This window comes from Myxine glutinosa, chromosome 4 (assembly GCF_964187855.1).
Source record: "Myxine glutinosa chromosome 4, kmMyxGlut1.1, whole genome shotgun sequence".
Classification (NCBI taxonomy): Eukaryota; Metazoa; Chordata; class Myxini; order Myxiniformes; family Myxinidae; genus Myxine; species Myxine glutinosa.
The window spans coordinates 23,040,866-23,068,517 of record NC_136264.1 but is presented as its reverse complement, the minus strand read 5'-3'; the positions used below and the strand labels follow the sequence as shown (position 1 = coordinate 23,068,517).

Below are 27,652 nucleotides of genomic sequence, written 5' to 3'. Positions count from 1 at the left end.
CGGTTGAAAAAAATCGGGCAGAAAATCCGATGAAAGTTGCCGTTTATAGAACTAAATGAATTCTCAAAGGCCTGCAACTTCAAGGCCATTGAGTCTCTCTCACGCCTTTATCTCCAATCTAACTCACCATCTGATTTCATTTTTATCGATGGTTTTAGACTCGGTGTCAGCAATAATTGAGAATATTCCACACACGCGGGAAAATGCAGAGATATATTTTTAAAAATCGCATCATGATGTATCATACACCGCTCAACATGACACCGACGGCAACGTGTCGACATATACACAAAGAATTAAGTTAAGCACCCCCCCCCGTTTTTGTACAACCTCGCACATTACAAGTTTGTTGTCGTCAAAACAGTGTAATATACCCATGATATTGCTATATTTTCTGGAGAAGTGATATTATGGTCACATAAAAACATAACAATCATGCCGTTTTCAATATTTTATTCTGAATAATTTAAGGTGAAATTTTTTGGGAATTTTAGGCATATTTTCACCTCAATTTAAGTATGGAGCTATAGGTCCATCACGGACAGTGTGGATGACGTTTATGTTTTCTAACGTACAGTCATTGTTCTGAGAAGACCTCTAGCGATCTTTGCGTCAATAACGTGTGTAGGACCCACGTGATCGGATCACTGACTCAACCCTACGTCTCATAGACCCTGTAAGCCGTCGTATGCGTTGCTGTGGCAGGTTGAACCCCCTCGAGCACGTTTGGGACATGTTGGGACGACAAATTGCGAAGATGGTCCCTCCAATAGCCAATCTGGATGAATTGGAACGTGCATTACATCGGGAATGGAACAACCTGCCACAGCAACGCATACGACGGCTTATAGGGTCTATGAGACGTAGGGTTGAGTCAGTGATCCGATCACGTGGGTCCTACACACGTTATTGACGCAAAGATCGCTAGAGGTCTTCTCAGAACAATGACTGTACGTTAGAAAACATAAACGTCATCCACACTGTCCGTGATGGACCTATAGCTCCATACTTAAATTGAGGTGAAAATATGCCTAAAATTCCCAAAAAATTTCACCTTAAATTATTCAGAATAAAATATTGAAAACGGCATGATTGTTATGTTTTTATGTGACCATAATATCACTTCTCCAGAAAATATAGCAATATCATGGGTATATTACACTGTTTTGACGACAACAAACTTGTAATGTGCGAGGTTGTAAAAAAACGGGGGGGGGTGCTTAACTTAATTCTTTGTGTATATATTAAAAATTCGCTTTTGCTTTTCCGTTATGATATATTACTTTTTCGTTTGATGACAGTCGTCACAAAAACGTCAACAATGATGCCGACATATATTTCTTCGTTTTTATTTCATTCAACATTATTAGCCAGAAGTAAAATATGTTTCAGGAAATTACCGAGAGATATTTCTTCGTTTTTTAAATTAGTTATGTGCGCATACACTTTAAATATGTTTATTTGAAATCGTTAATTTTCCACAATATAATTTACTTGCCATTTATCATTTGATGATTACGAGACACTTCCTCTTGAGGATCGTGACAATTCATGCCCTGCGTGGAAACTTCTATTTCCAAAATGAATGAGACGCTCGATGAAGAACGCAGACTTGAACAGGATGTAGCAAGAAAACGAATGAGACGGGCGAACGAGTCCATCGACGCACGTCAATGCAAACTTGAACATGATGGAGCAAGAAAAAGAACGAGACGGGAGAAAAACGAGAGAAACGAGACGGGGAAAAGCCGATTGGAGAAGAGTGGGAGGCGCGATTGGAGAGCCGAGTGAGGAGCGATTGGAGAGGCGAGTGAGGAGCGATTGGAGAGGCGAGTGAGGAGCGATTGGAGAGGAGAGTGTGAGGCACGATTGGAGAGGAGTGTGAGGGGCGATTGGAGAGGAGTGTGAGGTGCGATTGGAGAGGAGTGTGAGGCGCGATTGGAGAGGAGTGTGAGGCGCGATTGGAGAGGAGTGTGAGGCACGTTTGGAGAGGAGTGTGAGGTGCGATTGGAGAGGCAAGTGAGGAGCGCTTGGAGAGGAGAGTGAGGAGTGATTGGAGGGGAGTGTGAGGCACGATTGGAGAGGAGTGTGAGGCGCGATTGGAGAGGAGTGTGAGGCACGATTGGAGAGGAGTGTGAGGCACGTTTGGAGAGGAGTGTGAGGTGCGATTGGAGAGGCAAGTGAGGAGCGCTTGGAGAGGAGAGTGAGGAGTGATTGGAGGGGAGTGTGAGGCACGATTGGAGAGGAGTGTGAGGCGCGATTGGAGAGGAGTGTGAGGCGCGATTGGAGAGGAGTGTGGGGCACGATTGGAGAGGAGTGTGAGGCGTGATTGGAGAGGAGTGTGAGGAGTGATTGGAGGGGAGTGTGAGGCGCGATTGGAGAGGAGTGTGAGGTGCGATTGGAGAGGAGTGTGAGGCGTGATTGGAGAGGAGTGTGAGGCACGATTGGAGAGGAGTGTGAGGCGCGATTGGATAGGCGTGTGAGCGATTGGAGAGGAGAGGAGTGTGAGGGATTGGAGAGGTGAGGGATTGGAGAGGAGAGGAATGTGAGGGCTTGGAGAGGAGAGGAGTGCTAGGTGGAGAGAGGAGAGTGTCAGGTGGAGAGAGGAGAGTGTCGGGTGGAGAGAGGAGAGTGTCAGGTGGAGAGGAGTGAGGGGTCACATATTATGTGAAATAAATAAATTGTGTTCATTACACCATTTCTGGATCTGATGACTTGCCAGTAACCATTTTGTAAAAATGAATGTGCAGCATCTTACTCAATATGTCGAAATGTCACACATGCCCGTGGGATTCCCATGGGTGACCCCGCCAGTCTATATTATAATAACCGTAGATGATTCTGTCTGTTGGACGTCTGTCCGGGGTGTGGCTTATTCGGTTTGCAGAGTAGCTCCACCCATAGCTCCACCCATTCTGGGAGAGGCTTCATATTATTATTATTATTATTATTATTTTTGTATACAAGATCGAGGCTCGTGAAAGAGCTAACATTAATCACACAAAAAGACAAACCGACACACAAAAAACAAGGGGAGCGGCAGACAAGATGGGGAGAGAGGGGGAAGGACACAAAAGAGAGGGGGAAGAGGAGGAAGGACACAAACACAACATTTGAGAGCAGGGACATCGGGAGGACTTGGGGGGAGGTGGGAGAGGATTCAAACATATGAACACTGCAAGGACTCTGGGGTGAATTACCGGGGGTAGAAAAGATCAAGGTTTTCGATGGGGGACGATAAGAGATGGTGGTGAACAGCTGTTTTAAAGACCTGGAGGGAGGAGTGGGATTGAAGGGAGTGGGGGAGTTTGTTCCAGAGGCGGGAGAAACGGGGAATGAAAGAGTGAAGGTGAGCAGAGAGCCTAGACTTTGGCAGTTTAACCATAAGAGGGTTGCAGGCAGATCTTGTGCGACCTGAAGGAATATTGGGGGGACAGAGCACAGAGAGAGCTGGGGGAGCAAGGCCGGAGAGGAGTCGGTAGAAGACAGAAAGACCACCAACCTGCCTGCGGTGAGTGAGTGAAAGGCCCTCGGCGTTGACTACATCGCAGGAGATTCCAATGATTCTGAAAGCTTTGGCCTCAACAGCGTGAAGCCGAGCAAGGTGTGAGGCAGGAGCACCAGCCCAAAGGGAGGAACATTATTCCATTGAGCTGCGGATGAAAGCCTTGTATGTGGTGAGGAGCTCAGGTGTGCCAAGGAAGGACTTCGCACGACGGAGGATGCCCAGTCGGCGACTGGCTTTGGAGGCCAGCTTGGAAATGTGGTTTTCCCAAGAAAGATCATGGCAGATAGTGAGACCCAAAAGCTTGAGCGACAGAACTTCTTGGAGAGGATTGTTGAGAAAGTAGATGGGAGGGTTGTCCAGTCGGTCCTTTCGGAGAGACATTGTAAGAGTGTGAGATTTGTCAGGATTGAAAGACATGTTCCACTTGTTTGACCAGTCTGTGATTTTGTCCAGGTCTGCAGAGAGTGAGGAGGCTGCAGACTGCCGATCTGAGGGATGAGGAATGGAGCGACAGAGAGTAGAGTCGTCAGCAAAGAGATAGAGAGGATTTTCAAGAGAGTCAGAGAGATCATTGATGAAGACCAGAAAAAGCACAGGGCCCAGGACACTACCTTGGGGAACTCCAGCCTGAACAGGAAGAGGAGATGAGAGAAACCCATTCAGGGCCACATGTTGACTACGACCAGAGAGGAAGTCCGCCAGCCATGCGTGGAGATTTCCATGGATACCAAAGGAGGAGAGTTTGGAGAGCAGAGCAGGGTGCCAGACCGTATCGAAGGCACGTGAAATGTCAAGGGAGACAGCTCTAATTTCCTGTTTGGCGTTGAGGACCTCCATCCATTGTTGAGAAAGCAGAAGCAGCATGTCCAGAGTAGAGTGACCAGGTCTGAAACCAAATTGATGATCAGAGATCAAGCCATTGGAGAAGAGGAAAGATTTAATATCTGAAGCAATGATGGATTCCATGACTTTGCTGATAATTGGGAGAAGGCTGATTGGTCTGTAGTTGCTGGGATCTGTTTTTGCACCTTTTTTGTGCAAAGCGGTGATGTTGGCTGATTTCCAAGCAGATGGCAGATGACCTTGAGCAAAGGAGAGGGTGAAGAGAACAGAAAGAGGGAGTGAAAGAGCAGAAGAACATGATTTTAGGACCAGTGGGCTGATGCCGTCAGGACCAGTTGCAAAATCAGAGTCGAGGGTTGACAGAAACTTTTCCACCTTGTCAGGAGGAAAGGACACAGAGTCCAGGAGCAGCTGGGTATGACTGGGTACGGTGGGTACAGAGAGGGATGGGTTTGGGACACAAGATTTAGAGGCAAACACAGAGTTGAGGCATTCAGCTTTTTCACGTGCGGAGTCAGCCGTTAAGCCGTTTGAGGTGAGGGATGGGATGGAGGGGGAACAAACACCAGAAACAGATTTGACCAGATGCCACCAGGATTTGGAAGAGGGAGACAGATAAGAGAGTTCGGTCTTGAGAATGGTGAGATATTGTTTCCTGGCTCTCCTGAGGGTGGACACACACTTGTTTCGGGCTTTGTGAAAGGAAATGAGATTTCCATCCATTGGATTTGCTTTCCAGGAGACGAAAGCAAGTTGTTTCAGGGCAACAGCCTCACCACAAGATTCCGTGTACCATGGACGGGAGGAAGGGTATGACAACTGAAGACGAGATGGTATAAATCTGTGCATGAGAGAGAGCAATTTACTTTGAAAGAATTCCCAGGATGAGTTGATATCAGAGGCGGTAGAGATGGGAGACCAGTCCAGATGATTGATGGCTGCTTGAAGACCGTGCCAGTTGGCCTGAGTGAAATGCCAGACTCGTCGACGCTGAGGAGGCTCTCTGAGAATGGTCAGAGAGATGTCCACTTTGACAAGCACATGATCAGATGAGCCGATTGGAGCAGAAGAAGAGCAGCAGACATTTTCAGGGAAGTTTGTCATAACCAAATCCAGAAGAGAAGATGCTCCGTTGACTGAGATCCGGGTCGGGAAATTGACAGATTGTGTCAGTCCCAGTGAGTCGCAGAAGTCCTTTGCTGAAGAGCCATGGCTGGTGAGAGAGGTACCCACACCCAGCCAACTGGCATGGTGACAATTGAAATCACCACATATGAGGAAGAGAGAGTTGGGATGGGTAGATAGAAGTTGGTCCATATTATCAGACAGTGAGATGTAGATGGAGTCATCGCTGATTGGTGGACGGTACAACACACATATGAACAAAAGGTGGGAGCGAAGGGGAAGCCGTAGCCAAAGGTATTCCTGGGGGTGAGGTGGAGAGAGGGCAGTGGAGGGCGAGTGAGGAAGAGAGTTTTTATAAAGATAGCAACCCCCCCTCCAGGACGAGGCTCAGGTCTATCATACCGGAGGAGGGAGTAACCTGGGAGAGATACCAAGGCATCAGAGACATCATGAAGGAGGAAAGTTTCTGTTAAGCAGATCACATCTGGTTTGTCAGAAGCAACCTGTATGGAGAGGTCAGTCAAGTTTGAGCGAAGGCCCCGGATGTTTGAGGTCCATACCGTTAATGAAGAGGAAGGGGGAGCATCGGGTCCAGAACAGGGGGAGGGAGGGGTAGGGTAAGATGTGGAAGAGGAGGAAGAGGTAGGGAGAGCTGTTGAAGGTGTGTCAGAGATTTCAGAATAGCTTGGAGAAAGGGAAGAATGGGGCGGACAAAAGGTTTGATGGAGATTGGGTGAGGCACAGTGAGGTGTTATTTGAGGAGGGGGAAGAGCAAGGCAGAAGGTTTGGGGAGATGAAGGTGAAAGTTGGAAGGAGGAAGAAGCAGGAAGGATGCTTTGAGGAGGAGGGGTGAGAGGGGAGTCTAGGAGGGGAGGAGCGAGGGAGAGTCTCGGAGGGGAGGGGTGTGGGAGGAGTTTAGGAGGGAGGGGAGGGAAAGGGCAAGGGGGGAGATTTGAAAGGGATGGGTGATGGGGAGGATTTGTAGGGGAGGGGTGAGATTGGATTTTGAAAAGTGTATGATTCATGGGAAACGAACATTTTTTGCAAAATGAGTTTGAGACCTTCGAGTCAAAAATACGTTTGAGGACACTGGAGGAGGGATGGAGTTCTGGATAGTTTAGGGGATGTAGAAAGGAGGAACTGTAAGAGATGGTATTATATATATTTTTTGGAATGAATAGATTTGGTGAGCAAGACGAAAGCATCCTTTTGTAGGAAAAGAAGAAAAGGGTGTTATAATATATGAGAGAAAATAGTTGTTCAGGGGAGAGATTATACATTTCTAACCGCGTGATCGCGAACGAAGAACGAACGAACAAAAAGAACAACAAATAAACGAATAAGACCTGGGAAGGAAATTTTTTTTTTTTTTTTGTTTGTTTTTTGTGAGTACAGATATTAAACAAGGAGGTACGGGGTGAACGACTGGTACGAAACAGAGAACGAAAATAATTTCAGCCCATTCGACGAATCGCTGAGAGAAAAACAGACCACAAGGTCGGAGACGGTACGGTAGTCTAAGCCTACGAGTACTAGGCCGCAGAATACTCGATACCATTAACCGACGATTGTGTATACATGTACGAAAAATTAGCACCGAAAATTTTCCAAAAGATACGCTGTAGGTGCATACACCGAAAGATAGATACAGTTTCGACAAAAACACAATTGAGAAATATCACTTAGCTTCGAAAGCGTGAGCGCATGGAGCAGCTTCGAAAAGACGTGACCTCGCCGTGATCTCGCGAGATAAACAAATATCCACCATTTTATTAACTCGCACAGCTTTGAGGCCTGTTTTGTAGGTCCGTGGTGTCTTGCTCTCTCTCCCAGTTTTATTTCAAATCAAATTCGATATATCATTTCATTTTTCACAGTCGCTAACATAGTTTTAGACTCGGTTGAAAAAAAACGGGAAGAAAATCCGATGAAAGTTGCCGTTTATAGAACGAAATGAATTCTCAAAGGCCTGTAACTTCAAGGCCATTGAGTCTCTCTCACGCCTTTATCTGCAATCTAACTCACCATCTGAATTCATTTTTATCGATGGTTTTAGACTCGGTGTCAGCAATAATTGAGAACATTCCACACACGCGGGAAAATGCAGAGATATATTTTTAAAAATCGTGTCATGATGTATCATACACCGCCCAACATGATACCGACGGCAACGTGTCAACATATATTAAAAATTCGCTTTTGCTTTTCCGTTATGATAGATTACTTTTTCGTTTGATGACAGTCGTCACAAAAACGTCAACAATGATGCCGACATAATTATATTTCTTCGTTTTTATTTCATTCAACATTATTAGCCGGAAGTAAAATATGTTTCAGGAAATTACCGAGAGATATTTCTTCGTTTTTTTAAATTAGTTATGTGCGCATACACTTTAAATAGGTTTATTTGAAATCTTTAATTTTCCACAATATAATTTACTTGCCTATTTATCATTTGATGATTACGAGACACTTCCTCTTGAGGATCGTGACAATTCATGCGCTGCGTGGAAACTTCTATTTCCAAAATGAATGAGACGCTCGATGAAGAACGCAGACTTGAACAGGATGTAGCAAGAAAACGAATGAGACGGGCGAACGAGTCCATCGACGAACGTCAATGCAAACTTGAACATGATGGAGCAAGAAAAAGAACGAGACGGGAGAAAAACGAGAGAAACGAGACGGGGAAAAGCCGATTGGAGAGGCGAGTGAGGAGCGATTGGAGAGGAGAGGGAGGAGCGATTGGAGAGGCGAGTGAGGAGTGATTGGAGATGAGTGTGAGGAGCGATTGGAGGGGAGTGTGAGGTGCGATTGGAGGGGAGTGTAAGGCGCGATTGGAGAGGAGAGTGAGGCGCGATTGGAGAGGCGAGTGAGGAGCGATTGGAGAGGCGAGTAAGGAGCGATTGGAGAAGCGAGTGAGGAGCGATTGGAGAGGCGAGTGAGGAGTGATTGGAGATGAGTGTGAGGAGCGATTGGAGGGGAGTGTGAGGTGCGATTGGAGGGGAGTGTAAGGCGCGATTGGAGAGGAGAGTGAGGCCCGAGAGGAGAGTGAGGCGCGATTGGAGAGGAGTGTGAGGCACGATTGGAGAGGAGTGTGAGGCGCGATTGGAGAGGAGTGTGAGGAGAGATTGGAGAGGAGTGTGAGGAGAGATTGGAGAGGAGTGTGAGGCGTGATTGGAGGGGAGTGTGAGGCGCGATTGGAGAGGAGAGTGAGGAGCGATTGGAGAGGAGAGTGAGGAGTGATTGGAGAGGAGAGTGAGGAGCGATTGGAGAGGAGAGTGAGGAGCGATTGGAGGGGAGTGTGAGGAGCGATTGGAGGGGAGTGTGAGGCGCGATTGGAGGGGGTTGTGAGGCGCGATTGGAGGGGAGTGTGAGGCGCGATTGGAGGGGAGTGTGAGGAGCGATTGGAGGGGAGTGTGAGGCGTGATTGGAGGGGAGTGTGAGGAGCGATTGGAGAGGAGAGTGAGGAGCGATTGGAGGGGAGTGTGAGGCACGATTGGAGAGGCGAGTGAGGGGCGATTGGAGAGGAGTGTGAGGCATGATTGGAGAGGAGTATGAGGCGCGATTGGAGAGGAGTGTGAGGCGCGATTGGAGAGGAGTGTGAGGCGCGATTGGAGAGGAGTGTGAGGCGCGATTGGAGAGGAGTGTGAGGCGCGATTGGAGAGGAGTGTGAGGCGCGATTGGAGAGGCGAGTGAGGAGCGATTGGAGAGGCGAGTGAGGAGAGATTGAAGAGGAGAGTGAGGAGCGATAGGAGGGGAGTGTGAGGCGTGATTGGAGAGGAGTGTGAGGCACGATTGGAGAGGAGTGTGAGGAGTGATTGGAGGGGAGTGTGAGGCATGATTGGAGAGGAGTGTGAGGCGCGATTGGAGAGGAGTGTGAGGCGTGATTGGAGAGGAGTGTGAGGCGCGATTGGAGAGGCGTGTGAGGTGCGATTGGAGAGGCATGTGAGGGATTGGAGAGGAGAGGAGTGTGAGGGATTGGAGAGGAGAGGAGTGCTAGGTGGAGAGAGGAGAGTGTCAGGTGGAGAGAGGAGAGTGTCAGGTGGAGAGGAGTGAGGGGTCACATATTATCTCAAATAAATATTACTTACCATTTATCATTTCATGATTACGAGACACTTCCTCTTGAGGATTGTGACAATTCATGCGCTGCGTGGAAACTTCTATTTCCAAAATGAAAGACGATCGATGAAGAACACAGACTTGAACGGGATGTAGCAAGAAAACGAATGAGACGGGCGAACGAGTCCATCGACGAACGCCAATGCAAACTTGAACATGATGGAGCAAGAAAAAGAACGAGACGGGAGAAAACGAGAGAAACGAGACAGGGAAAAGCCGATTGGAGAGGCGAGTGAGGAGCGATTGGAGAGGAGAGTGAGGAGCGATTGGAAAGGAGAGTGAGGCGCGATTGGAGGTGAGTGTGTGGCACGATTGGAGAGGAGTGTGTGGTGCGATTGGAGAGGAGTGTGAGGCACGATTGGAGAGGAGTGTGAGGCGCGATGGGAGAGGAGTGTGAGGGACGATTGGAGGGGAGTGTGAGGAGCGATTGGAGAGGAGTGTGAGGTGCGATTGGAGAGGGGTGTGAGGCACAATTGGAGAGGAGTGTGAGGCACGATTGGAGAGGAGTGATTGGAGGGGAGTGTGAGGCGCGATTGGAGAGGAGTGTGAGGCGCGATTGGAGAGGAGTGTGAGGCACGATTGGAGAGGAGTGTGAGGGGCGATTGGAGAGGAGTGTGAGGCACGATTGGAGAGGAGTGTGAGGCGCGATTGGAGAGGCGAGTGAGGGGCGATTGGAGAGGAGAGTGAGGAGCGATTGGAGGGAAGTGTGAGGCGCGATTGGAGAGGAGTGTGAGGCGCGATTGGAGGGGAGTGTGAGGCATGATTGGAGAGGAGAGTGAGGAGCGATTGGAGAGGCGAGTGAGGAGCGATTGGAGGGGAGTGTGAGGCGCGATTGGAGGGGAGTGTGAGGAGCGATTGGAGAGGAGTGTGAGGTGCGATTGGGGAGGAGTGTGAGGCACGATTGGAGAGGAGTGTGAGGCGCGATTGGAGAGGAGTGTGAGGCGCGATTGGAGAGGCGTGTGAGGGATTGGAGAGGAGAGGAGTGTGAGGGATTGGAGAGGTGAGGGATTGGAGAGGAGAGGAATGTGAGGGCTTGGAGAGGAGAGGAGTGCTAGGTGGAGAGAGGAGAGTGTTAGGTGGAGAGAGGAGAGTGTCAGGTGGAGAGAGGAGAGTGTCAGGTGGAGAGGAGTGAGGGGTCACATATTATGTGAAATAAATAAATTGTGTTCATTACACCATTTCTGGATCTGATGACTTGCCAGTAACCATTTTGTAAAAATGAATGTGCAGCATCTAACTCAATATGTCGAAATGTCACACACTTCCATGCCCGTGGGATTCCCACAGGTGAACACGCTAGTATAAAATATTACTTGAGTTCCTCTTCTTTACAATATACTCATAAAATCTTTGTACTCACCCAACAAATAATTACCCTCGCCAGAGGAGAGTCCGTTTGTCTGTCTGTCTGTTTGTTTGTTTCTGTCTGTCTGTCTGTCTGTCTGTCTGTTTGTCCGCACAGCATAAATATGATTTTCTCTGCAGCCATTGGTCCGATTGACAGGAAATTTTCACCATATGTGCACCTCCTCCTGCATAATTTTTTACATAATTATGACGTCATAGCTCACATGATATTGGCGCCATCTTGGAAAAAGCGAAAAACTTATATTCACCTCTATATCTCCGTAAGCGCTGAATAGAAAAATTGAGACGTGACTCATTGTAAAGAACTCTCCATGTGGAATAACATGTGTTAATGACGATGTCGTAGGTGCCTCCATTATGACGTCATAATTCGACAAATACAAAACTTCATCCGATCAAGATGAAATTTCTTGAGCATCATCTCTGGGTAAATCGGTGGAGGAAATAAAATGATGTCATCGGTTACATGGTTCGGCCGCCATATTTGTTTTAACGCAAACCCTGAAAAGCCACCAAAAACACATCCTGGAGAGGGTCTGCAATCTCTGATTGCTCTTTCCTTGTTATTTAATGCATTTAGGACATTTAGTTGGAAGAATGCTCATCATTGACATTTCTTGCTGGTCCTCTGATGAACCGTACCAGTGCTCTGCCATCTGGGTGACCCTGACTAAGCATGCAATTTTCCCAAACATAGAATTGCTACTCTGCTTTTTTCCACTCTCAATTTTTTTTTTTCAATTTCTTTTTTTCCACTCAAATTTCCACTCTCAATTTTCCCACACATAGAATTGCCAGAGTGGCAATTCTATGTGTGGGGAAACCTGCATGCTTGGTCAGCGTCGCCCAGCTAGCTCAGATGGCAGCGCACTGGTATGGTTCACTAGAGGACCAGCTGGTCTGGGTGTGTAATTTTCCCACATATATCAATTTAATTATCTATAATCCTGTTCATTAATGTAACTAGCAACGGTACCCACCCTATGGGCGGGGCTTCAATTGGGAGGCCCAAATGAAAAGGTAAAATATCAGAAATTGAAGGCTTTTTAAAATTTTTAACGATTCTTATAAACATCCGTTAAATCATATCACATGCAAATCATCAAAATCTAAACAGTATCTTACTATAATTCACCAAATGTCCCACAGTGATTGATACACTATGATCGTGATGATCGTGATCGTGAATCTTGATCGATAATCATGTTCACAATCGCTATGTTGTATGTACTCCCGATACGTGTTTCCTTCAGTTTAAATGGGTTAGAATTCTCTCAAGCAGGGATTCAACGCGTGTCCTTATAAAAGGTCTTTGTCCGAGGTCACAGAGTTCGTTCGGTGCAGCTGTGCAGCGATCGGTGCAGCCGTTTGTGAGGCACCCGGGAAAACAACATCGTCACAATGAAAACATCGTCACAATGAACGTTATGCGAACGCGAATGTTATGTGGGAGTCCAAACCTGAGAATGATGGAGACCATAGCTGAAATTGGGAAAACTAAATAGCCTATTTTACTCCTGGAGATCCCAGGATTACCCACCCAAAATATCGTTGCGATCGGTTCAGCAGTTTTTACGGTACCTTCGAACGGACAGACAGACGGACAGACATCTGGTGAATTATAGTAAGATTATTTATCGCTGGGTTAGATTCCCAATGGATTTTTGACTCAATTAAAAATTGCCGTTTTACATTTCAGATGCTCCCTTTTTCATAACTGCTGTCACATACTATCCCACCAATTATATTATCGATATCTGTGCACATGTCCATCTCCATAGCAATGTCCTCTTTGTGTATGTGATTTACTTCCTTCCAAACTCTTATGAGGATATATCTGGGGGTGGATGTGGCACTGGCATGAGGGCACAAATGACTTCCTCCTCTGCCTAACTGCGTTTTTATTGTGTAAAAAGTCGAGGCTCGTGTAAGAGCAACACATAAAAACATATAATAACGGGAGCGGGGGACAAGAGGGGGAGAGCGAGGGGAAGCACATCAACAACAGAGAAAAGGGACAGTGGTAGATCTGTGGACCGGAGAGGGAGTGGGGGGAGGGGGGACGAACGGGATAAAACAAATGGACACTACCAGGAGTTTCAGGAAAGGAAAATGGAATTTAAACACTTTGGACCCCTTCCAAACTCTTATGAGGTGAATGAGGGGTGTATTAACGGGGGTAGAAAATATCAAGGTTTTGGATGGGGGAAGATAAGAGATGGTGGTGAGCAGCTGTTTTGTAGACCTGGAGAGAGGAGCGGGATTGATGAGAGTGGGGGAGTTTGTTCCAAAGGCAAGCAAAAAGAGGAATGAAAGAGTGAAGGTGAACAGAGAGTCTTCATTTTGCCACTTTCACCAGAAGACTTTTTGGTCCTCTGGTGAAAGTTTCTTGGTGTTCATCTTGGTGTTTCTTTCGTGGTGAAAATTTGTTGGTGAAGAGTTTCTTGGTGTTTTGAAAATATCCTTCATAAAGTTTATTTTAACCTCTATGCTGTTGAATCACCAGGAGAAACTACAGTCTCTGCAGTGCATACGACACCTTTGCCAGGTTCAAATGCACCAACCCATCTCTTACCAACAACCTCTACACCCACAAGCAAAACCAGCATTGTGTCCAAATCAACAGCAGGTATTTTCTTGATAGGTATCGTTGAAGCAATACCAGTGAAGAGATTATATAAAATATTACATGAGGTCCTCTTCTTTACAATATACTCATAAAATCTTGATATTCACCCAACAAATAATTACCCTCACCAGAGGAGAGTCCGTTTGTCTGTCTGTTTGTTTGTTTTTGTCTGTCTGTCTGTCTGTATGTCCGCACAGCATAAATATGATTTTCTCTGCAGCCATTGGTCCGATTGACAGGAAATTTTCACCATATGTGCACCTCCTGTAGAATTTTTAAAATAATTATGACGTCATAGGTCACATGATATTGGCGCCATCTTGGAAAAAGCGAAAAACCTATATTCACCTCTATATCTCCATAAGCGCTGCATAGAAAAATTGAGACGTGACTCATTGTAAAGAACTCTCCATGTGGAATAACATGTGTTAATGACGACGTCATAGGTGCCTCCATTATGACGTCATAATTCGACAAATACAAAACTTCATCCGATCAAGATGAAACTTATTGAGCATCATCTCTGGGTAAATCGGTGGAGAAAAAAAAATGATGTCATCGGTTACATGGTTCGGCCGCCATATTTGTTTTAATGCAAAAGCCTTAAAAACCACCAAAAACACGTCCTGGAGAGGGTCTGCAATCTCTGATTGCTCTTTCTTGTTATTTAATGCATTTAGGACATTTAGTTGGTATCATGCTCATCATTGACATTTCTTGCTGGTCCTCTGGTGGACCGTACCAGTGCTCTGCCATCTGGGTGACCCTGACTAAGCATGCAATTTTCCCAAACATAGAATTGCCACTCTGCTTTTTTCCACTCTCAATTTTTTTTTTTCAATTTCTTTTTTTCCACTCAAATTTCCACTCTCAATTTTCCCACACATAGAATTGCCAGAGTGGCAATTCTATGTGTGGGAAACTTGCATGCTTGGTCAGCGTCGCCCAGATAGCTCAGATGGCAGTGCACTGGTACGGTTCACTAGAGGACCAGCTGGTCTGGGTGTGTAATTTTCCTACATATATCAATTTAATTATTTATAATCCTGTTCATTAATGTAACTAGCAATGGTACCCGCCCTATGGGCAGGGCTTCAATTGGGAGGCCCAAATGAAAAGGTAAAATATCAGAAATTTAAGGCTTTTTTAAATTTTAAACGATTCATATAAACATCTGTTAAATCATATCACATGCAAATCATCAAAATCTAAACAGTATCTTACGATAATTCACCAAATGTCCCACAGTGATTGATACACTACGATCGTGATGATCGTGAATCTTGATCGATAATCGTGTTCACAATCGCTATGTCGTATGTACTCCCGATACGTGTTTCCTTCAGTTGAAATGGGTTAGAATTCTCTCAAGCAGGGATTCAACCCGTGTCCTTATAAAAGGTCTTTGTCCGAGGTCACCGAGTTCGATCGGTGCAGCTGTGCAGCAATCCGTGCAGCCGTTTGTGCGGCACCCAGGAAAACAACATCGTCACAATGAAAGCATTGTCACAATGAACGTTATGCGAACGCGAATGTTATGCGGGAGTCCAAACCTGAGAATGCTGGAGACAAAAGCTGAAATTGGGAAAACTAAATAGCCTATTTTACTCCTGGAGATCCCAGGATTACCCACCCAAAATATCGTTGCGATCGGTTCAGCAGTTTTTATGGTACCTTCGAATGGACAGACAGACAGACGGACGGACATTTGGTGAATTATAGTAAGATTATTTATAGCTGGGTTAGATTCCCAATGGATTTTTGACTCAATTAAAAATTGCCGTTTTACATTTCAGATGCTCCCTTTTTCATAACTGCTGTCACATACTATCCCACCAATTATATTATCGATATCTGTGCACATGTCCATCTCCATAGCAATGTCCTCTTTGTGTATGTGATTTACTTCCTTCCAAAAACTTATGAGGATATATCTGGGGGTGGATGTGGCACTGGCATGAGGGCACAAATGACTTCCATCTCTGCCTAACTGCGTTTTTATTGTGTACAAAGGCGAGGCTCGTGTAAGAGCAACACATAAAACATATAATTACGGGAGCGGGAAACAAGAGGGGGAGAGCGAGGGGAAGCACATCAACAACAGAGAACAGGGACAGTGGTAGATCTGTGGACCAGAGAGGGAGTGGGGGGAGGGCGGACGAACGGGATAAAACAAATGGACACTACCAGGAGTTTCAGGAAAGGAAAATGGAATTTAAACACTTTGGACCCCTTCCAAACTCTTATGAGGTGAATTTGGGGTGTATTAACGGGGGTAGAAAATATCAAGGTTTTGGATGGGGGAAGATAAGAGATGGTGGTGAGCAGCTGATTTGTAGATCTGGAGGGAGGAGCGGGATTGATGAGAGTGAGGGAGTTTGTTCCAAAGGCAAGCAAAAAGAGGAATGAAAGAGTGAAGGTGAATAGAGAGTCTTCATTTTGCCACTTTCACCAGAAGACTTTTTGGTCCTCTGGTGAAAGTTTCTTGGTGTTCATCTTGGTGTTTCTTTCGTGGTGAAAATTTGTTGGTGAAGAGTTTCTTGGTGTTTTGAAAATATCCTTCATAAAGTTTATTTTAACCTCTATGCTGTTGAATCACCAGGAGAAACTACAGTCTCTGCAGTACATACGACACCTTTGCCAGGTTCAAATGCACCAACCCAACTCTTACCAACAACCTCTACACCCACAAGCAAAACCAGCATTGTGTCCAAATCAACAGCAGGTATTTTCTTGATAGGTATCGTTGAAGCAATACCAGTGAAGAGATTATCTATATTATAATAGCCGGAGATGATTCTGTCTGTTGGACGTCTGTCCGGGGTGTGACTTACTCGGTTTGCAGAGTAGCTCCACCAATAGCTCCACCCATTCTGGGAGAGGCTTCATATAAACAAATATCCACCATTTTCTGAACTCGCATCGCTTTGAGGCCTGTTTTGTCGGCCCGTGGTGTCTTGCTCTCTCTCCCAGTTTTATTTCAAATCAAATTCGATAGATCATTTCATTTTTCACAGTCGCCAACATAGTTTTAGACTCGGTTGAAAAAAAACGGGAGGAAAATCCGATGAAAGTTGCCGTTTATAGAACGAAATGAATTCTCAAAGGCCTGTAACTTCAAGGCCATTGAGTATCTCTCACGGCTTTATCTCCAATCTAACTCACCATCTGATTTCATTTTTATCGATGGTTTTAGACTCGGTGTCAGCAATAATTGAGAACATTCCACACACACGGGAAAATGCAGATATATTTCTAAAAATCGCATCATGATGTATCATACACCGCCCAACATGACACCGACGGCAACGTGTCGACATATATTAAAAATTCGCTTTTGCTTTTCCGTTAAGATATATTACTTTTTCGTTTGATGACAGTCAAACAGACAAAAAAAAAAAAAAAAAAAAAAAAGGCTGTCACAAAAACGTCAACAATGATGCCGACATATATTTCTTCGTTTTTTATTTCATTCAACATTATTAGCCGGAAGTAAAATATGTTTCAGGAAATTACCGAGAGATATTTCTTCGTTTTTTAAAATTAGTTGTGTGCGCATACACTTTAAATAGGTTTATTTGAAATCTTAAATTTTCCACAATATAATTTACTTGCCATTTATCATTTGATGATTACGAGACACTTCCTCTTGAGGATCGTGACAATTCATGCGCTGCATGGAAACTTCTATTTCCAAAATGAATGAGACGCTCGATGAAGAACGCAGACTTGAACAGGATGTAGCAAGAAAACGAATGAGACGGGCGAACGAGTCCATCGACGAACGTCAATGCAAAGTTGAACATGATGGAGCAAGAAAAAGAACGAGACGGGAGAAAAACGAGAGAAACGAGACGGGGAAAAGCCGATTGGAGAGGCGAGTGAGGAGCGGTTGGAGAGGAGAGTGAGGAGCGATTGGAGAGGCGAGTATGGAGCGATTGGAGAGGCGAGTGAGGAGCGATTGGAGAGGCGAGTGCGGAGCGATTGGAGAGGAGTGTGAGGTGTGATTGGAGAGGAGTGTGAGGCGCGATTGGAGAGGAGTGTGAGGCGCGATTGGAGAGGAGTGTGAGGCGCGATTGGAGAGGAGTGTGAGGCGCGATTGGAGAGGAGTGTGAGGCGTGATTGGAGAGGTGAGTGAGGAGCGATTGGAGAGGCGAGTGAGGAGAGATTGAAGAGGAGAGTGAGGAGCGATAGGAGGGGAGTGTGAGGCGTGATTGGAGAGGAGTGTGAGGCACGATTGGAGAGGAGTGTGAGGAGTGAGTGGAGGGGAGTGTGAGGCATGATTGGAGAGGAGTGTGAGGCGCGATTGGAGAGGAGTGTGAGGCGTGATTGGAGAGGAGTGTGAGGCGCGATTGGAGAGGCGTGTGAGGTGTGATTGGAGAGGCATGTGAGGGATTGGAGAGGAGAGGAGTGTGAGGGATTGGAGAGGAGAGGAGTGCTAGGTGGAGAGAGGAGAGTGTCAGGTGGAGAGAGGAGAGTGTCAGGTGGAGAGGAGTGAGGGGTCACATATTATCTGAAATAAATATTACTTACCATTTATCATTTGATGATTACGAGACACTTCCTCTTGAGGATCGTGACAATTCATGCGCTGCGTGGAAACTTCTATTTCCAAAATTAAAGACGATCGATGAAGAACGCAGACTTGAACGGGATGTAGCAAGAAAACGAATGAGACGGGCGAACGAGTCCATCGACGAACGCCAATGCAAACTTGAACATGATGGAGCAAGAAAAAGAACGAGACGGGAGAAAACGAGAGAAACGAGACGGGGAAAAGCCGATTGGAGAGGCGAGTGAGGAGCGATTGGAGAGGAGAGTGAGGAGCGATTGGAGAGGAGAGTGAGGCGCGATTGGAGGTGAGTGTGTGGCACGATTGGTGAGGAGTGTGTGGTGCGATTGGAGAGGAGTGTGAGGCACGATTGGAGAGGAGTGTGAGGCGCGATTGGAGAGGAGTGTGAGGCGCGATTGGAGAGGAGTGTGAGGAGCGATTGGAGGGGAGTGTGAGGAGCGATTGGAGAGGAGTGTGAGGTGCGATTGGAGAGGAGTGTGAGGCACGATTGGAGAGGAGTGATTGGAGGGGAGTGTGAGGCGCGATTGGAGAGGAGTGTGAGGCGCGATTGGAGAGGAGTCTGAGGCGCGATTGGAGAGGAGTGTGAGGGGCGATTGGAGAGGAGTGTGAGGCACGATTGGAGAGGAGTGTGAGGCGCGATTGGAGAGGCGAGTGAGGGGCGATTGGAGAGGAGAGTGAGGAGCGATTGGAGGGAAGTGTGAGGTGCGATTGGAGAGGAGTGTGAGGCGCGATTGGAGGGGAGTGTGAGGCATGATTGGAGAGGAGAGTGAGGAGCGATTGGAGAGGCGAGTGAGGAGCGATTGGAGGGGAGTGTGAGGCGCGATTGGAGGGGAGTGTGAGGAGCGATTGGAGAGGAGTGTGAGGTGCGATTGGGGAGGAGTGTGAGGCACGATTGGAGAGGAGTGTGAGGAGTGATTGGAGGGGAGTGTGAGGCGCGATTGGAGAGGATTGTGAGGCGCGATTGGAGAGGAGTGTGAGGCGCGATTGGAGAGGCATGTGAGGGATTGGAGAGGAGAGGAGTGTGAGGGATTGGAGAGGTGAGGGATTGGAGAGGAGAGGAATGTGAGGGCTTGGAGAGGAGAGGAGTGCTAGGTGGAGAGAGGAGAGTGTTAGGTGGAGAGAGGAGAGTGTCAGGTGGAGAGAGGAGAGTGTCAGGTGGAGAGGAGTGAGGGGTCACATATTATGTGAAATAAATAAATTGTATTCATTACACCATTTCTGGATCTGATGACTTGCCAGTAACCATTTTGTAAAAATGAATGTGCAGCATCTAACTCAATATGTCGAAATGTCACACACTTCCCTGCCCGTGGGATTCCCACAGGTGACCCCACGAGTATAAAATATTACTTGAGTTCCTCTTCTTTACAATATACTCATAAAATCTTTGTACTCACCCAACAAATAATTACCCTCGCCAGAGGAGAGTCCGTTTGTCTGTCTGTCTGTTTGTTTGTTTTTGTCTGTCTGTCTGTCTGTCTGTCTGTTTGTCCGCACAGCATAAATATGATTTTCTCTGCAGCCATTGGTCCGATTGACAGGAAATTTTCACCATATGTGCACCTCCTCCGGTATAATTTTTTACATAATTATGACGTCATAGCTCACATGATATTGGCGCCATCTTGGAAAAAGCGAAAAACCTATATTCACCTCTATATCTCCGTAAGCGCTGCATAGAAAAATTGAGACGTGACTCATTGTAAAGAACTCTCCATGTGGAATAACATGTGTTAATGACGATGTCATAGGTGCCTCCATTATGACGTCATAATTCGACAAATACAAAACTTCATCCGATCAAGATGAAATTTCTTGAGCATCATCTCTGGGTAAATCGGTGGAGGAAAAAAAATGATGTCATCGGTTACATGGTTCGGCCGCCATATTTGTTTTAACCCTGAAACCCTGAACCCTGAAATTAAACCCTGAACCCTGAACGCAAACCCTGAAAAACCACCAAAAACACATCCTGGAGAGGGTCTGCAATCTCTGATTGCTCTTTCCTTGTTATTTAATGCATTTAGGACATTTACTTGGAAGAATGCTCATCATTGACATTTCTTGCTGGTCCTCTGGTGAACCGTACCAGTGCTCTGCCATCTGGGTGACCCTGACTAAGCATGCAATTTTCCCAAACATAGAATTGCTACTCTGCTTTTTTCCACTCTCAATTTTTTTTTTTCAATTTCTTTATTTCCACTCAAATTTCCACTCTCAATTTTCCCACACATAGAATTGCCAGAGTGGCAATTCTATGTGTGGGGAAACCTGCATGCTTGGTCAGCGTCGCCCAGCTAGCTCAGATGGCAGCGCACTGGTATGGTTCACTAGAGGACCAGCTGGTCTGGGTGTGTAATTTTCCCACATATATCAATTTAATTATCTATAATCCTGTTCATTAATGTAAGTAGCAACGGTACCCGCCCTATGGGCGGGGCTTCAATTGGGAGGCCCAAATGAAAAGGTAAAATATCAGAAATTGAAGGCTTTAAAATTTTTTAAACGATTCATATAAACATCCGTTAAATCATATCACATGCAAATCATCAAAATCTAAACAGTATCTTACTATAATTCACCAAATGTCCCACAGTGATTGATACACTATGATCGTGATGATCGTGATCGTGAATCTTGATCGATAATCATGTTCACAATCGCTATGTTGTATGTACTCCCGATACGTGTTTCCTTCAGTTGAAATGGGTTAGAATTCTCTCAAGCAGGGATTCAACCCGTGTCCTCATAAAAGGTCTTTGTCCGAGGTCACCGAGTTCGTTCGGTGCAGCTGTGCAGCGATCGGTGCAGCCGTTTGTGAGGCACCCGGGAAAACAACATCGTCACAATGAAAACATCGTCACAATGAACGTTATGCGAACGCGAATGTTATGCGGGAGTCCAAACCTGAGAATGATGGAGACCAAAGCTGAAATTGGGAAAACTAAATAGCCTATTTTACTCCTGGAGATCCCAGGATTACCCACCCAAAATATCGTTGCGATCGGTTCAGCAGTTTTTACGGTACCTTCGAACGGACAGACAGACGGACAGACATCTGGTGAATTATAGTAAGATTATTTATCGCTGGGTTAGATTCCCAATGGATTTTTGACTCAATTAAAAATTGCCGTTTTACATTTCAGATGCTCCCTTTTTCATAACTGCTGTCACATACTATCCCACCAATTATATTATCGATATCTGTGCACATGTCCATCTCCATAGCAATGTCCTCTTTGTGTATGTGATTTACTTCCTTCCAAACTCTTATGAGGATATATCTGGGGGTGGATGTGGCACTGGCATGAGGGCACAAATGACTTCCTCCTCTGCCTAACTGCGTTTTTATTGTGTACAAAGTCGAGGCTCGTGTAAGAGCAACACATAAAAACATATAATAACGGGAGCGGGGGACAAGAGGGGGAGAGCGAGGGGAAGCACATCAACAACAGAGAACAGGGACAGTGGTAGATCTGTGGACCGGAGAGGGAGTGGGGGGAGGGGGGACGAACGGGATAAAACAAATGGACACTACCAGGAGTTTCAGGAAAGGAAAATGGAATTTAAACACTTTGGACCCCTTCCAAACACTTATGAGGTGAATTAGGGGTGTATTAACGGGGGTAGAAAATATCAAGGTTTTGGATGGGGGAAGATAAGAGATGGTGGTGAGCAGCTGTTTTGTAGACCTGGAGAGAGGAGCGGGATTCATGAGAGTGAGGGAGTTTGTTCCAAAGGCAAGCAAAAAGAGGAATGAAAGAGTGAAGGTGAACAGAGAGTCTTCATTTTGCCACTTTCACCAGAAGACTTTTTGGTCCTTTGGTGAAAGTTTCTTGGTGTTCAACTTGGTGTTTCTTTCGTGGTGAAAATTTGTTGGTGAAGAGTTTCTTGGTGTTTTGAAAATATCCTTCATAAAGTTTATTTTAACCTCTATGCTGTTGAATCACCAGGAGAAACTACAGTCTCTGCAGTGCATACGACACCTTTGCCAGGTTCAAATGCACCAACCCAACTCTTACCAACAACCTCTACACCCACAAGCAAAACCAGCATTGTGTCCAAATCAACAGCAGGTATTTTCTTGATAGGTATCGTTGAAGCAATACCAGTGAAGAGATTATATAAAATATTACATGAGGTCCTCTTCTTTACAATATACTCATAAAATCTTGATACTCACCCAACAAATAATTACCCTCACCAGAGGAGAGTCCGTTTGTCTGTCTGTTTGTTTGTTTTTGTCTGTCTGTCTGTCTGTATGTCCGCACAGCATAAATATGATTTTCTCTGCAGCCATTGGGCCGATTGACTGGAAATTTTCACCATATGTGCACCTCCTGTAGAATTTTAAAAATAATTATGACGTCATAGGTCACATGATATTGGCGCCATCTTGGAAAAAGCGAAAAACTTATATTCACCTCTATATCTCCGTAAGCGCTGCATAGAAAAATTGAGACGTGACTCATTGTAAAGAACTCTCCATGTGGAATAACGTGTTAATGACGACGTCATAGGTGCCTCCATTATGACGTCATAATTCGACAAATACAAAACGTCATCCGATCAAGATGAAACTTATTGAGCATCATCTCTGGGTAAATCGGTGGAGAAAAAAAAATGATGTCATCGGTTACATGGTTCGGCCGCCATATTTGTTTGAATGCAAAAGCCTTAAAAACCACCAAAAACACGTCCTGGAGAGGGTCTGCAATCTCTGATTGCTCTTTCTTGTTATTTAATGCATTTAGGACATTTAGTTGGTATCATGCTCATCATTGACATTTCTTGCTGGTCCTCTGGTGGACCGTACCAGTGCTCTGCCATCTGGGTGACTCTGACTAAGCATGCAATTTTCCCAAACATAGAATTGCTACTCTGCTTTTTTCCACTCTCAATTTTTTTTTTTCAATTTTTTTTTTTCCACTCAAATTTCCACTCTCAATTTTCCCACACATAGAATTGCCAGAGTGGCAATTCTATGTGTGGGAAACTTGCATGCTTGGTCAGCGTCGCCCAGATAGCTCAGATGGCAGTGCACTGGTACGGTTCACTAGAGGACCAGCTGGTCTGGGTGTGTAATTTTCCTACATATATCAATTTAATTATTTATAATCCTGTTCATTAATGTAACTAGCAATGGTACCCGCCCTATGGGCAGGGCTTCAATTGGGAGGCCCAAATGAAAAGGTAAAATATCAGAAATTTAAGGCTTTTTTAAATTTTAAACGATTCATATAAACATCTGTTGAATCATATCACATGCAAATCATCAAAATCTAAACAGTATCTTATGATAATTCACCAAATGTCCCACAGTGATTGATACACTACGATCGTGATGATCGTGAATCTTGATCGATAATCGTGTTCACAATCGCTATGTCGTATGTACTCCCGATACGTGTTTCCTTCAGTTGAAATGGGTTAGAATTCTCTCAAGCAGGGATTCAACCCGTGTCCTTATAAAAGGTCTTTGTCCGAGGTCACCGAGTTCGATCGGTGCAGCCGTGCAGCAATCGGTGCAGCCGTTTGCGCGGCACCCGGGAAAACAACATCGTCACAATGAAAGCATTGTCACAATGAACGTTATGCGAACATGAATGTTATGCGGGAGTCCAAACCTGAGAATGCTGGAGACCAAAGCTGAAATTGGGAAAACTAAATAGCCTATTTTACTCCTGGAGATCCCAGGATTACCCACCCAAAATATCGTTGCGATCGGTTCAGCAGTTTTTATGGTACCTTCGAATGGACAGACAGACAGATGGACGGACATTTGGTGAATTATAGTCAGATTATTTATAGCTGGGTTAGATTCTCAATGGATTTTTGACTCAATTAAAAATTGCCGTTTTACATTTCAGATGCTCCCTTTTTCATAACTGCTGTCACATACTATCCCACCAATTATATTATCGATATCTGTGCACATGTCCATCTCCATAGCAATGTCCTATTTGTGTATGTGATTTACCTCCTTCCAAACTCTTATGAGGATATATCTGGGGGTGGATGTGGCACTGGCATGAGGGCACAAATGACTTCCTCCTCTGCCTAACTGCGTTTTTATTGTGTACAAAGTCGAGGCTCGTGTAAGAGCAACACATAAAAACATATAATAACGGGAGCGGGGGACAAGAGGGGGAGAGCGAGGGGAAGCACATCAACAACAGAGAACAGGGACAGTGGTAGATCTGTGGACCGGAGAGGGAGTGGGGGGAGGGGGGACGAACGGGATAAAACAAATGGACACTACCAGGAGTTTCAGGAAATGAAAATGGAATTTAAACACTTTGGACCCCTTCCAAACTCTTATGAGGTGAATTCGGGGTGTATTAACGGGGGTAGAAAATATCAAGGTTTTGGATGGGGGAAGATAAGAGATGGTGGTGAGCAGCTGTTTTGTAGACCTGGAGGGAGGAGCGGGATTGATGAGAGTGAGGGAGTTTGTTCCAAAGGCAAGCAAAAAGAGGAATGAAAGAGTGAAGGTGAACAGAGAGTCTTCATTTTGCCACTTTCACCAGAAGACTTTTTGGTCCTCTGGTGAAAATTTATTGGTGTTAATCTTGGTGTTTCTTTCGTGGTGAAAATTTGTTGGTGAAGAGTTTCTTGGTGTTTTGAAAATATCCTTCATAAAGTTTATTTTAACCTCTATGCTGTTGAATCACCAGGAGAAACTACAGTCTCTGCAGTGCATACGACACCTTTGCCAGGTTCAAATGCACCAACCCAACTCTTACCAACAACCTCTACACCCACAAGCAAAACCAGCATTGTGTCCAAATCAACAGCAGGTATTTTCTTGATAGGTGTTATGGATTCGTCACTTCTGTTGTTGTGGTTCTCATCCACTGTAAACATTTTTGGTTGCATGTACTATTATTGTTATCCAGCCTGGTGTTGGCTTAGTGGTTAGGGTGCCGGCATGGGATCCTAGGATCCTGGGTTCGAATCCCGGTCGATCGCTGAATTAACGCCAGGGGGGTTGACTCAGCCTCTCATCCTTCCGAGGTCGGCAAATTGAGTACCAGCTTGCTGGGATGAATGATCACGGTGTGTACCCCGATTTAGAATAGGTACACCGTATCCCTGCACATCGTAAGAGCGTGACCAAGGGTTGGCGTCAGGAAGGGCATCCGGCCATAAAAATATTGCCTCAAACAGGGAACCACGATTGTCATGGGGCCCGCAAGGCTAACCCCCGCTCTAGCGGGGAAAATGGCCTTAAAACGATCATTCATTCATTCATTCATTCATTAATTCATTGTACTATTTATTGTTATCGTTTAGGTGAAATAGAGATAACTGTTTTCGGAAGGTAAAAAAGTTAGTGTTTTAAAAGAAACCGGAAACCGGATCGGGAACCGGACGAAGAAGATGAGGAGGAAGAAGAGGCGGATCGAGTGAGGTCGGAGAAGGATCAGAGCTGCTTGGAGGTCTGGAGCAAACGCTGGTGAATGGGGGTCACTAGCGATCTTTGGGGTTTCCTGAGAAAGGGATTCCTGCGACAGAGTTGTTATTGCTGTGACAGTTAAACCTGCGTGACAGGTTTTGCAGTTGATTCCGAAGAGAATCATTGGAGTGCCGTTACGTCTCGAGAACGGACCGTTGGCCATTTTGCCTCGCGCTTGATTTCGCATCGCTCCAGGTTTTTCACCTCGCTTCAACCATTTCACCGCATCCAGACGTTAACCTGGTGTGTGTGTGTAACGTGGATTTTGAGTGTGAATTTGCGGTTCGCCGATTGGTAGCCGTTGAACGTCCATACCCGAAGGTGTGATTTCCCAGCCGCCTCTTGAGGACACTTTTGCCTATCTTTGGCAGTGTGACTGTCAACCGAGCGGTATTCTGGTCTCGATACAACATCCTTCTGACGATCACTGGAGTGTGGATCGACTTTGGTTTGAAGCTGGGACAGAGACATTGGGAATGTTATTTTCGCTCACTTGGAGCACAGTGAGTTATATTGTACGAAACTGATGGTACCATCATAGGAATGATATTGTTACGGAAACGGAGTACTTGCATTCCTTGCAGCAACACAACTTCACACTTATGACTGATAATCACAACACAAACAATGATGAAAATGTTGTTTTCTGCAGAAGAGACAAGCATTGGAACTGCACCTACAACATCCACAGAATCCACACCGACACCGACAGAACCAACAACAACAACACTTCCTCCAAGTACAGGTGAGGGAAAACCTGAACTAAGAATACATTCTAATTATCAGTGGTGTGCTTTGATAATGAAATTACAATGACAATGGAACCAAAAAAAAAAACTTCAACCTTCATCAAATGCAACAAAATCATCAATAATACACCTTACCACCACAAAGCATGAATTATGCACCCTGTCGGAACCAGCAACATTCCTTGCAGCAACACAACTTCACACAATTATGACTGACTAGGCGAATGCACCCGGCGTTGCCCGGGTTCTTTTTGAATGAATTTACTACTATACAGTCACGTGAAAAAGTAAGTACACCCCATGTAAAGTTTTGAATTTTTCAACATATTTCAACATACAGCTATTTGATCTTCATTTCAACAATATTGATAGATAAAGGTGATATAATATAACAAATATCATGAAACATTCACAAATTGTTGTCCATTGTATAAATTTAAATAAACATAAATGCAAATTTCGCATGTGGAAAAAACAATACCACTGATACAGGAGGCATGTTCAGAGCTTACAAGCTGCCATTGTAAGTCGGCCTGTAAAGGCAACTGTAAATGCTCCATGGAAAATCTGCCCTGCACATCACTGTGTGACTGTGATGGACAGTGCTTGTAGTACTACGCGTCTGTGCGAGAGCCTCCACCTTTCAAGTGCCCACAATATTTTAAGTTAAAACTGCAACTGTGTGTAACTTTGATTAATTAATACCATTCCATTGTTATCAGAGACAAATAAAACAATGTGTATCACTTGGAATTGAAATTTTACCTAATATACGATGAGAGATTCAAGGAAAATGGAAACACCATGGCGGCCATCTTGAAATTAAAGATGATGGATGCCAATCTTTATGCAATTGATCCATTGGATTCAGAGACCATGAAAACATGGGTAAGACACTGGAACTGTGGTGTTATCGCTCATAGTATAGAAGTTATTGTGGGAAATAGGTCACAGAGGGCGGTCATGTTGAAATTCAATATGGCGGCCACCAGGGGTTCTGAATTTTTGGGCTCCCCTCAGGTAAACAATTGTATAGGTCCATACTACATCTGTGCCAAATTTTGTGCTTTCCTGAAAAAATGAACGATACGCCCTATTTTTCAGTCTTAACTGCCGAAGTAATAATGAGATAACTACAGAGAGGTCCTATGGTGCTCTACGTGTTGTACATGGACTAACTAGGGTGCGATCTTTAATAAAGCCAATTAATGGGGATATTTACAGGGGATCATTTATAGGGGAACATTTACTAAAATTTACACAGTGAAGGTTC

General features: G+C 45.2%; 1 protein-coding gene across 1 annotated transcript in view; it reads left to right on the top strand.

Moving 5' to 3' along the window:
- LOC137425815 (uncharacterized) overlaps positions 1 to 27,652 on the top strand; it is a 1,363,480-nt gene that overhangs the window by 630,266 nt on the left and 705,562 nt on the right. The window contains exons 84-88 of the mRNA XM_078775194.1: positions 13,476 to 13,598; positions 16,201 to 16,323; positions 22,125 to 22,247; positions 24,849 to 24,971; positions 26,283 to 26,375. Of these exons, the coding sequence (XP_078631320.1) occupies positions 13,476 to 13,598; positions 16,201 to 16,323; positions 22,125 to 22,247; positions 24,849 to 24,971; positions 26,283 to 26,375 (585 nt within the window). The remainder of the gene's footprint in view (positions 1 to 13,475; positions 13,599 to 16,200; positions 16,324 to 22,124; positions 22,248 to 24,848; positions 24,972 to 26,282; positions 26,376 to 27,652) is intronic.